The following is a 12511-nucleotide window of genomic DNA, read 5'->3' on the forward strand; positions in this document are numbered from 1 at the left end:
ACCATCAGAGAGGCTGGCTTCTGAACTTTGTGTTGATAACAATCCAGACAGTCCTTTTCCTCTTTGTCCCAGAGGACACCACATCCATAATTTCCAACAACAATTAGAAAKGTGGACTCTTCAGACMACAGGACACTTTTCCACGTTGTGTCAGTCCATCTCTGATGATTGAGTCCAGAGAAGCTGGCGGTGCTCCTGGGTGTTGTTTATATCTGGTTTTGTATTTGTGTGATAGAGCTTTAACTTGTAGCTGTAGAGATGAACTGTGTTCACTGACGATGGTTTTCTGAGGTCTTCCTGTGCCCATGTGTTTATCTGTTACAGAATGATGTGGGTTTTAATGCTGAGGGGCAGGGCCAGAGTGGGACTCATTTTCAGACCTGGAGTTTCATGTCTCAGACTGGCCCACTTTAGATCAAGACATAATGTTAAAACTATGCAATTATAACCTATAGTTTACAGTTTTCTAAAGCCTTGTAATTCAGGGTATTTTTATTCAAACATTAAAAATTAAATAAAAGAATAAATAAAAGTATTAAAGGTGCTATATCATGTAAAATCAACTTTTTTGAGTTTATATCATGTTATAATGTTATACTCTCATAAAAAACATGCCCAAAGCCTTGCTTTGACTCCTTCATGCATGTTTGAGAAATCCTGTAGTGTCCTGAGGCAGCCATGCTGAGGAGCAAATAAATGACTGGTTGGGACTAGAAATGCCTTTTGAGACCATCTCCGCATCTGGGCTGTGTCTCCAAGCTGAGCTTACTCATCACGGAGCACACCTCCTCCCCCCACACACCCCGCCCATCACTCCTGCAGGCTCTCAGCAGTAACAAAGCAAACAGCTGGTGAAACTGAAAGTGAAACTGTCTGCTGAGCTCCTAACTACTTCTCACTCAGTGAAGCTCTTTTCAGATTCAAAATACCTTTGAGAAAATGTACTTTCAGGTGCCAAGGAAACTGCATCATAGACCCTCGATGAAATGGGCGGGACAGAAGTGGAAGGAGGTTCTTAAAGAGACAGAGGCCATTTTCAAGGCGTTAAGAAGAGGAAGTGATGAGAAGAAAAGTTTATTTTATATTTAAGCATAAAAACAGCATTTTATTACCAACTAAAGGTGACATAGATATTTTGTAATGGTATAGTATTTAAATATATGGCTGAGAAACACATCATATTCTTTAAATATTTTTAAAAAGTGTTAGACTTTCTAATAGGGCACCATGGTGGCTTAGTTGGTAGAGCTGATGCCTCTGTGCAAAAACGTCACCGTGTCAAATCCCAGCCCGGGAACCTTTCTGGGTAGAGTTTACATGTTCTCTCCGTGCATGCGTGGGTTCTCTCCGGGTACTCCTGCTTCCTCCCACAGACCAAAAACATGACTGTTAGGTTAATTGATAACTCTAAATTGTCCCTAGGTGTGAGTGAGAGAGTGAATGGTTGTTTGTCTTGTTTGTCTCGTTGTGTGGCCCTGTGATGGATTGGAGACCTGTCCAGGGTGTACCCCGCCCCTCACACTGTGACCATGAAAGGAAGAAGCGGGTATAGATGATGGATGGATTTTCTAATATTACTGCCATCTCATTTTCCACTGCAAGGAAACAGTTCCATCACAACTTAGATTTCACAAATATAAGAACATGAGGACAAATCTCAAGCAAATGAGTGTTCACAGATATCAAATGCTTATGAATAAAGAATTTTTAAAAATGCACTCTTCACAGTATAAAATAAATTTCTAATGATGCTGTTATCTTTTTACCCTCTGCATAAGAGTAGTTTCAAAAAAAATTAAATCTGATTATGGTATGGTCAGAAATAATATTTCCTAGACTTGCCTGCACCTGTGTCACAATAAATAAAAAAAAAAAAAAATCTGTAAATCTTTAGCACATTTGATGTGGAAAGCACATTTGAACTTAACCAATTATTATATTTTTAATGTCAAAATATGCAGGTTTGTTATTACCTCCGCCAAGAGCAAGGTAATGTTTTCGGTCGCGTACGTGTCTGTCCGTCTGTCGTTCTGTCGTTCTGTCTGTGGACAACAGTACTCAAAAACTTGTGGACGGATTGTCATCACGTTTTTACCACATGTGTGTACTGCCTCAAGTAACACACCATTAAATTTTGGTGATGTTCCAGATCACAATGCAGGAATTTTTTAATTTTAACACCATTATTTCTCTCTTTTTTTTTTTAACACCCATTATTGTTTTTTCATGTCCCAACTGGGTTTCAAAGTGTCCAGTAGGTGGCACTATAGTATTGGTGTGCCCCTTTGTTCTACGACTTAAGTCGCATGTGTGATGTCATATTATTGTTCTAGATCATACCTTAACTGTATGTGCACAGAATATGTCTGCTTATGTGTTATGACATTGATTCAATTTTATTACCTCCGCAAAGGGCGAGGTAATGTTTGCAGTCGCGTATGTCTGCATATGTTTTCAGATAAATATCTTTGAATACATTGAAAGTTTGATTTCCATCATTTACTATTATGTCTAAATACATGCAACATGATGTTACTATATTTACTATAAAGCACTGGAAACGTGACTTTTCCAAGGGGGACCTTTAAGCATAATTGACCCTATTGCCTTGGCGGAGGTTAGCGCTCTTCGAGTGCTTCTAGTTTCATATTACTTTCTTCTGTGTCCCTTTAAGTTGTGAGCTTTACTTTTAATGATAACAAATATAACACATCAGTGCTATCGTTTGAGCATAGAAAGTGGTTATATTGAAATTAATACTTGTTTTTTCACACACTTCATTACAAGAGCTCACTCACATTTTTCAATAATTCTCAGCAACAATCTCCCCTTTTTAAAAAGCCGTCTGATCAATTCAGCTCAGTTTCATAAACGCACTGAATCATCTGGTATCTCAGGGTATTTTTCATGAAAAGCAGGTCCACACCATAGTCTTCATTGCATTAGTTCTAATATTCAGTCAATGAGTGATCCTACATGCACACTCTGGACCTGTGGGCTCATGGCTGGAACAGGTTAATACTGTGTCTCTGAGAAGATACAAGACAGTTTCCCAGTTATGTGGCGTTGCATTATTTTAAATTATATAACATTGTGTTGTTTGCCACAACGCCACGCTATTCATTGACCTGATAATTAACTTGAACAGTGGTTTGCAGACAAAGTTCAACATGTTGCCTTACGTTGCCTCATTGTCCTCAAACTGCGAGCTCCTTTTACTGAAAAAGTTGCTAATTTTTGCACATTTAGCCGCATCAGTTTCCAGAGCTTTACTTTTATAACTCTTTCTCTATGCACACTTGTTGTTTCTTTTACTTTTCATCTTTCAAACACTACTTACTGCACTAACGTGTTACGTCAGGGCGCAAAACACCAGAAAAAGAAAGGAACAAAAAGACAGACAGGAGCAGTGTTACCTGTGATCCAGCTGCAATAGCTAACATGTTACCGTTACCTTGCAGCCCAAACATCAGACCGGTCCACTGGGAATAGTCCTGGTCCTCCTGATTAGCCACGCTGGGTCATTTGAGGAGTCACAGACTTTAAATGATGGGTTTTTGCGTTTGTCACTTAATTGCAGAGATTTGTCCAGATTCTCTGCATCTTTTGATAATATTAACTGTAGATGATGAAACTAAATTCTTTGCATTTGTACATTCAGAAAAGTTGTTCTTAAACTGTTGGACTTTGTTCATGCAGTTGTTCATAAAGTGGTGAACCTAACCCATCCTTGCTTGTGAGCAACAGAGCCTTTTGAAGATGTTCCCTTTATACCCAATCATGACACTCACCTGTTTCTAATTAAGCTGTTTACCTGTGTCATGCTCCAAACAGCTGTTTCTGTTGTCCCTGTCCCAGCTTTTTTAAACGTGTTTCAGACATTAAATTCAATTGAATTCATGCAAAGAATGATGACCCCTTGGTGACTCCAAAGTAGTTTGCCAGAGGTAGTCCATGGGCCAGCACCGCATAAACCAAAACAAAACTGGGCCAGTTATGCCATCTTAAAAACAGTGCCATCAATGCCAGACCAGGCCCACATTTGGTTGATAAACCACTTTCCATGCCAGTAGTCAGTCAGCAATGCCAGCGTGACACCAGACCTGGCCCACACCTGTCTGCTATGTGGGTAGGTTGTTTTTTTCAGGGTTGCTGAGGTCATTTTTAGGGGTGGTCTTGTGTTACTCTGTCACTCCCTCGGTATCTCCAGGTTGCAGCTACCTGATGGCTCCGTCATCATGCGACTTCAGGAGGAGATGGAGCGTGTCTCTGGGGGAAGGGTGGTCTGCTTTTCTCTCCTGGAACTGTTGCTCTTACAGCCCCATAAGTGGTAGAAGAGGGATGGATGGAAAAAACATGTAGAGAAGGGTGTTTTCTGTTTGTTTTTATTTAAAGTCTCACACACATTTGGTAATATAAGCTTAAAAGAATAGAAGGAACCATTATCTATAGTAAAAAATATATATTTCAATAAGTTTCTGTTTTATCTGAAACCCCATCTATGATGCTGGTTCTGGTTCCAGTTCACAGCAGACTGGGGCCTGACGTGGTGGTTTTATGGCTATGGTTGAGTGGTGGGTTTGGATTGCAAAAGTATTCACTCCCTTTATCTTGTTGCCTCACAACATGAACTATAACAGGAGTTTGGAGATTGTTGTACCTAATGTAAATATTATAACTACCACTTTTAAGATGTTTTTGTGTGCAAAACAAGAAAAAAACATTTAAATCTACTGGATTTAAAATATGGACTTGTTCTTTTATTCTCTATCATGCCATGAGAAGACATTTCTTCTAAAATGGTGCTGATTAATAAGCATAAATGAATTCTAAATGACCGCCACAGCTGATCAACTTAGGCCAACACCAAAATGTCTCTGGCACTTTAATATGATCATATTTGGTGTGGTGGTAGCTGGCAACACAACACATTATCTGAGTGATGACATAACCCCATTACATGAGATCATAAGGTTATTTTCAAGGGTTGACCAGTATAAGTATAACTTCATTACTTCTCATTATAAGATGATTGAATATCTTGCCTTAAAGATGGCAGATTACACACATTCCTTTAAGAAATAATAATGTGGTGATGCTCTGGTTTTCATTGAAAGGATTTTGTGCCAGCTCATTAATCAAAGTAAAAATCTGTTTAAATTTCAGTATGTAAGGCAACAAGGCAGAAATAATACAAAGATGGTAAAAATGTTTGCAACTTGCTGTAAAACCTGCTAACAGTGAGGAGTCACAGTGGGACGGCAAGTCAGGATCAGTTTAACAGAAGCATTATATTCCTTCTCCATGACTCAGCAGTTACAGAAAAATCTCACTTATGAAGAAATAAAAGTTAGTTACAAATATTGTAATAGATTTTTAAATCATGAAATGCAAATTATTCTGACTACACACAATCAAACAAAAGTTTAACAAAACAAACTGTTTCTCCTACTTGATGTCATTTGCTCTTTCACTGTTAAAAATGGTAAAAGTACACCCCAGAGAGTAAAATAAAGTGTCAGAAGAATGTAATTATAGAGTCTCAGCATGTTGCTGATGTTCTAAAAGATAAGAGTCAACTTTTCTAAATAGTGATGCTGTTTTCTACACGGCTGGGCAGGAGGAACAGGTACTGCAGGTCCAGTCCTGCGTTCTGGTTCAGGATCTCCTCCTCGATTTCCTTCAGCTTCTTTCTGAACTCGTCAATCAGCTCCAGGGCCTGGTCCTCAGTGAAGTGGTCCTCTGTGTACTGGCCCAGAGGAATCTGGGTAAAACAAAACAAGAAGCAAACTTTTTCTACAATTTCTACACCAAGAGGTTGGAGATTTCTGTCAGCATAGATTGTTACAAAATATAATACTAAATTTATACTGGACACTGGAGAAGAACAAGTTTTAAGGCAATTAATATTTCTGCACGTTTTTCAGTTTTTCATTCATATTTATGCTTTTTTATGTAAATGTTTTTGCAATGCATTTTAAAAACTGTGTTGTTTACATAGTCCATTTTGTTGTCTAAATGGTCTCTACCTGCAAATTTTAGATTTTTGACCCATTTTTAAAATTTCTGTTTTAAACAAAGTATCACATTTTTTTCATTTTAGAGTTAATTTTATTGTTTTAAATGTGTTTTTAATTAGTATTCCAGTCATGGGAATACTGGAGTCTGTTCTGAGGCAGTAATATGTGCCTTTGTCACCACTCAGATGGATTAGGATTAGGAGTAGGAGGAGACAGCTAAACCTCAGCAGCAGCAGAGCTGCTCGTCAGTCTGGACGAGGGCCGGGCACCATCCAAACAACCCAAGCCCAGACTCCTGCCCCAACCCCATCCAGAGAGGGGAACAGAGAAGCCCACATGATCCAAATGAGCCAGCCAGCCCGAGCAGCTCCAAGACGAAACAGTCCCAACCCCTCAGGGAGCCCAAATCCACTCCATGTACCCTCCACACAGCTCCGGCTCCAAACACTCCCCACTATATCCCACCCCCCACCACACAGTGCACTTCACTCCCACCGTGCCCTGCAACCATACAAACAAATCCACATCGCTGCAATGTCAGCCCAGGGACAGCCATCACCAACCAACCAAACACTTCAGTGCCCCACATCCAAGACAGGAATGCAAACCCCACCCCCAGCATACGCCACAACCCCCAGAGGCATCTCCAAGTCAGCTGGGCCGACATCCTCTCAACGCAGTGGCGAATGAGGCCAAAACTCCGGAGTCAGCTAAGCCACCTGGCCAATGCAGGCAACTCCAGCCAGCCTGTCCACAGGATAGTCTGTGTATCCACGCCAGTCTGGCACACACACCTGGCCAGCTGCTCCAGGCTAAGAACAGCCCGCCAACAACCCCAGCACTGCCACAGAGTGCACCCCACCACTCCACCCACCCGACCGCGACTGCAGGCCACCCCCAAGCCAGGAGTCTGAGCAGAAGGAAGAAGCAGCAGAAGATCGGTCCAGTTCACCAAAGACCGTGCACTCCACCAACCCCATGCTACAGACCCGGAAGAGTCCAGCGCACCCCCTGAATACCACCCCCCCAATTGCAAAAGCTGCATCAGGCCAACAGGCCAGTCCCACAGCCAAAGTGAAGCCATGCCCCCGACCACCACAGCACACCACCAACGGCCACAGACTCTCATTCGCTTGAGCGTAGACCAGGTGTGCCCAACCAGTCGCTCGCTGATTCCCAGGTGCCCGCGCAGCGCAACCTTGCTGTGGCACCTCTAGCGCCGAGTTTGAGCATTGCATCCCAGAGTGGCTAGTCTTGTTTGAAAGCTCTTCTGCTCTACAAGGCGAAAGTTGAATTAAGTCCCTGCGATGTTCCCCCGCGGATATATAAGCGAAAAACTTCCAAAATTAGGCACCGTTGGACCTCCGCTGGGGGTGATTTGAGCCACCCTCCCTGAGCTAGGGGCATCAGATCCCAGAGGGGCTGGTCGGGTTTTAAAGCTCTGGTTCTGCGCTACAAGCTGATACTTGAATGGATTCTCTGTGGCATTGCCCCACGGAGCTACAAGCAAATTATACACAACTTAGTGCATTTTACGTGCATTTTTGGGAAGAAATTTCAATTTTCGTTTGCTTCTCCTGCGGGCTCTGAGCATCGGATCCAGGAAAGTGAGGTGACTTTGGAAAGCTACGGTCCTCCTCTACAAACTGGAGGTGGTTGCAAGTTCCTTGGACGTTCCCCCACAGAGCTATTAACCAATGACCGGCCAAAAAAGGCGCTTTGGCAGGCGATGTAGTGCTCAATTTACTCTGGAGCCTCTAGCGCCGGCTCTGAGCGTTAGATCCGGGCAGGCTCATTTTAAGGTTCTGGATCTCCACTACAAACTGGAGGTGGTTGCAAGTTCCTGGGATGTTCCCACGCAGAGATATAAGCGATCAAATGTCGTCAGGCAAGCTCCGGCGGGTGAAACGGCTGATTTCCATCACAGGGCTGCTTGTGCTGATGCAGGGGAATAAAAAGAAGAGATCCAGTGAGGTGGAACCATGGTCATGCGTCCAGCACCCGCTCTCCCGCCTGGATTTAGTCAGAAACTTCTGCAAAAATGCATAAAATTCAGAAACCCACCTGATGGATCACTTCCAGGCAATGAAAGGAACAGATTTGGTCAGGTGAAACCGGTCCTGGAAGCTCAGCACCGGGTTTTATAACAGCCTGCCCCCTGAACCGCTGGTGGGCGATATTTCTGCAATAATGCATAAAATTCAGAAACCCACCTGATGGATCTGTTCCAGGCAATAAAAGAAACACATCTGATCAGGTGAAACCGGTCCTGGAAGTTCAGCCCCGGGTTTTAGTTCCCCTGCTCCAAAGTTATTTGACTCTGTGGTTCTCACTAGGCAGGTTTTCAGCCCTCATAGCTCGCACGTTACAGTGAGTACTAATTGAAGGTGGTAAAAAAATTGATCCTTTTTGTTCGAGCATCACTTTTCTGTTTCTCTGTCAGGAGTTAAATAAGGATTTTATCTTTTCTTTTTTTTTTGTAGGTAAATATATGGTTAAGTAGACAGTTTTGTTTGACAATACTTTAAATTAAATAAAACTAGCAACACATTAWGTTCTGTTTTATTTACTTTAAAGAAGTGAGGAGTAGGGAGACCATATTATGTTTTTTATATATATATACTATATATACTGTATGTACACTGAGACTGGACAAGTAGCTTTTGGCAAACTGCTGACTTCAAAAGTAGCTCTTGGTTCAAAAAAGGTTGGACACCCCTGGCGTAGACAGTGCCAGTTCCACCCTAACTGTTGCCCAAAACCCTAAGGGCCGGTTTCGTACTCAGGGCTTAAATAAAACCAGGACTACACTAATCTGGTCTAACTTAATCCACACTAATCCAACTGCTTTCTGAGATATTGTTTAACTTCAGATGAACTAGTTCCAGACTACAGAGTCTCTGACTAAGGTAATCAAGGATTAGACAGATCATGTGTTGGAAACTGAATTAGATTAACAATCTGCTAATGGTACAAAGGTGAGGTTGCTCTGAAAACCTGGGGTGGAACTTTCCTATTATACATTTTAGCAGTCTATGTGTATGGAACAGGAGTTTGACTTCTGACTAAGCATGGATAAAGTAAAAAGAAAGTGTTCAAAAAACTTCAGTGAAAGTGAGAATATACTTTTGAGGGAAATTATTTCTAAACATCCCATAATTGAGAACAAACATCATGATTCAACCATAGAAATAAAAAAAGAAACACATGGACTGCAGTTGTGAATAAAATATAACTCGAAAAAGTTACCAACAGGACCCTCCAACAGATTTAGGCAAGATTTAATTATATTATTTACAGTACACAGACTCTTCTAATTACTGGGACTACTGTAATCCATAACTAAGAAAGTTGTTTCAGTAAATCCTGGTTTAAAGTGTGATTTAATCTAGAACTTGGCTTAATCCCTGTATTGGAAACCGGCCCTAAATGTGTACATGCAACAAATTGGAATGGGCACAGGCACCAGTGGTGAGACTGCTGCCCAGCTCACCCCCTGCATGCCATTGAGAGTGCCCACCACAAGACCCTGTATGTGTCATGAGAATGTTATTAGTGAGTGTCTAAGATCCATCCATCCATCATCTATACCCACTTCTTCCTTTCGGGGTCACTGGTGCCCATATCTAGCAGTCACAGTGTGAGGGGCGGGGTACACCCTGGACAGGTCGCAAGTCCATCACAAGAGATGGACATGATGGAGTGTCTAAGATGTATAATACAATTGGGTCCAGGCCGCCATGAGTAAATGGAGCTGTAAAATCAGTGTTGCTCCTCAATAATGCACCTGCACCCCAAAGCCCTACATGAGTGGTGTTGTGATGGAGTGGGTGGAGGGATTTAGTGAGGGATGGGGAGAAAAAGGACTGGGAAAGCAAAATGTCCTACCAGGGAGCCACATTAGTCCTAAACCTAACCTCTGAACTAACAACGGTATTTCCCCCAATGGAGACTGGGCTTTTGTCCTCATAAGGAACAGTAGGTTCACACAAGGCTGTGTGTACCAGGAAAATGGTGAAAAATCATCCCCATCAGGTAAAAAAAGCATGAATGAACACACACACGCGCACGCACACACGCATGCACGCATGCATGCATACACACACACACACACACACGTTTGTACAGCTATCTAATTGGGGACATTCCATTGACTTCCATTACATTTCTACAGCCTAACCCTGACCACAAACCCTAAGGCTAACCTCACAGGTACCTACCTGACCCTAAACTAACCTCACAGGTACCTACCTGACCCTAAAATTAACCTAAACTCAATTCACACCTTGGTCCTAAACTGAACCCCCAACCCACCAATGGCATTTAAACCAAATGGGGACTCGAATTTTGTCGCCAAATGCACCAGTTGTCCCCAAAGGTAGGCATTTTGTCCAAAAATTGCCCCCAAATGTCACCAGAAACCCACCCCCCCACACACACATATGTATACAGTATATATGCTCCTCCTCCGCTGTTTCCACTGAGACAAAGTCAAACTGAAACTAGAGACTGACATAGAAAACAGTGGACAAAGACTCACTGCGTCTGGTTGAGCTCGTCCCAGATGCCACGTGATGGCCATCTGCACACAGGACTGGCTGACATCCGGGAGGGTGGTCATGATCATCTCCATGGTGACAGCATCTTTATCTGATGGCGGGGGGAGTCTCATTGTACAGGGGGTGTTGGGGACCCAGGCACACCAGTCAAACTGAAAGCAACACAAATGTAGCTGGAAACAGTGGAGACAGCAGATCTGCATGTTCTTCATAATGATTATTAATAAAACCACTGAGTGTTGAAGACTGGATTAGTAGAGCGGTGCTGTAAGACTGAAGCTTTCTGCTTGGAATAAGTGATTTAGTGTTGAGCACCTGTCCGTTGTTGGTTGCAGCGTGCTGAGCTGTGCTGGTAAAGATGGCCACAGCTAACAGGGTGGACAGCTCTTCTCTGTCACTTAGTTTACTCGGCAGACCTGAAGCATCCAATAAAAAAACAGAGTAATGGCATGTTGTACTTTTCCTGTAATGCCAGGAATACACAGACCACACAGCCCAGACTGTCAGAGGCATTTCCTTTAATTAATACCTGCTTAATCTGGATTTAAAGTTCTTATTGTTCTATATTTTCCTAACAGAATGCACCAGGTTTACTTGTGGTTCCTAGAGTTTCTAAAAGTAGGGCTTTCATGTATCAGACTCCTCTCTTGTGGAACCAGGTACTAACAATAAGTAGATGTTGGAGTTTGACTTCATTATCTGTAACAGGAAGCAACTGGCTAGGTGTCATTTATCTAAATTCATAACACTTAAACACTGCTGTATTAAAGCTAAATGTAAAAATACATTTTATCGAAGACTTACCAAAGTTTGGAAGCTCAGTGAAACCTTCTTCTGAAATGTCTCTGAACCAGGCTTGGAGCTCCGGGTCCTTCTGCACATTATGGTCTGTGTGGTAGTACAGGTTCACCATACCTGAGACAAAACTGAGAGGAGGTTTCTGTTTAACAAATTGCATTTCCTGTAAAAAAAAAAATGCAGTCTAAAAGCTGCGCTAAATGACTTGGTAGAAACCACATTGTTCCTTACAGTATGTGGCCATACCCCTCTGAACACGCCTGATCTCAGAAGCTAAGCAGGATCTAGTATTTGGATGGGAGACCTGGGAAAACCAGGTGCCACAAAACAAATGCAGAAGTTGGGCCCACATTGGTCACTAGCAATAGAAAACCATTCATCCATTTTCTTCCTCTTATCCGGGGTCATGTCGCAGGGGCAGCAGCCTAAGCAGAGAGACCCAGACTTCCCTCTCTCCAGCCATTTTGGCCAGCTCCTCTGGGGGAATCCCAAGGTGTTCCCAGGCCAGCTGAGAAACATAGTCCCTCCAGCGTGTCCTGGGTCTTCCTCTGGGCCTCCTCCCAGTGGGACATGTCCAGAACACCTCACCAGGGAGGCGTCCAGGAGACATCCTAACCAGATGAACCACCTCATCTGGCTCCTCTGGACGTGGAGGAGCAGCGGCTCTACTCTGATCAAAAGGTAAATCGAGAGCTTCACCTTTTGGCTCAGCTCTCCCTTCACCACAACAGATTGGTACAGCGCTCACATCACTCATTCGTGAACAAGATCCTGAGAAACTACTCCATTTGGGGCAGGACCTCTTCCCCAACTCGGAAGCAGAACTCTACCCTTTTCCAGCTCAAGACCATGGTTTGGAAGCACTGATCCTCATCCCAGCTGCTTCACTCTCTGCTGCAATAGAAAACGTTTGACCATAATAGGCCACAGGTCACCTTTTAGAATGATGATAAATCAAAAATCCTTACAGTATGTAGTCTTAATAGTCTGGATGACTTTAGAATTCTTTTTGAAAATTTTCATTCACAACGCATGAAAAAAGAAAAACATTGAACGAAAAGGTGGGTCTAAACTTTTGACTACACACACACACACACACACACACACACACACACACACACACACACACACACA

General features: G+C 42.7%; 1 protein-coding gene across 1 annotated transcript in view; it reads right to left on the bottom strand.

Moving 5' to 3' along the window:
* Positions 1 to 4369: 4369 nt before the first annotated feature.
* alox12 (arachidonate 12-lipoxygenase) overlaps positions 4370 to 12511 on the bottom strand; it is a gene marked incomplete at its 5' end in the record, with an annotated part of 13523 nt that continues 5381 nt past the window's right edge. Inside the window, 4 exon segments of the mRNA XM_014021729.1 lie at positions 4370 to 5764; positions 10561 to 10731; positions 10895 to 10995; positions 11384 to 11505. Of these exon segments, the coding sequence (XP_013877183.1) occupies positions 5585 to 5764; positions 10561 to 10731; positions 10895 to 10995; positions 11384 to 11505 (574 nt within the window).

The sequence above is a fragment of the Austrofundulus limnaeus genome, unplaced genomic scaffold (genome assembly GCF_001266775.1).
Source record: "Austrofundulus limnaeus strain Quisiro unplaced genomic scaffold, Austrofundulus_limnaeus-1.0 Scaffold302, whole genome shotgun sequence".
In the NCBI taxonomy this organism is placed as follows: domain Eukaryota; kingdom Metazoa; phylum Chordata; class Actinopteri; order Cyprinodontiformes; family Rivulidae; genus Austrofundulus; species Austrofundulus limnaeus.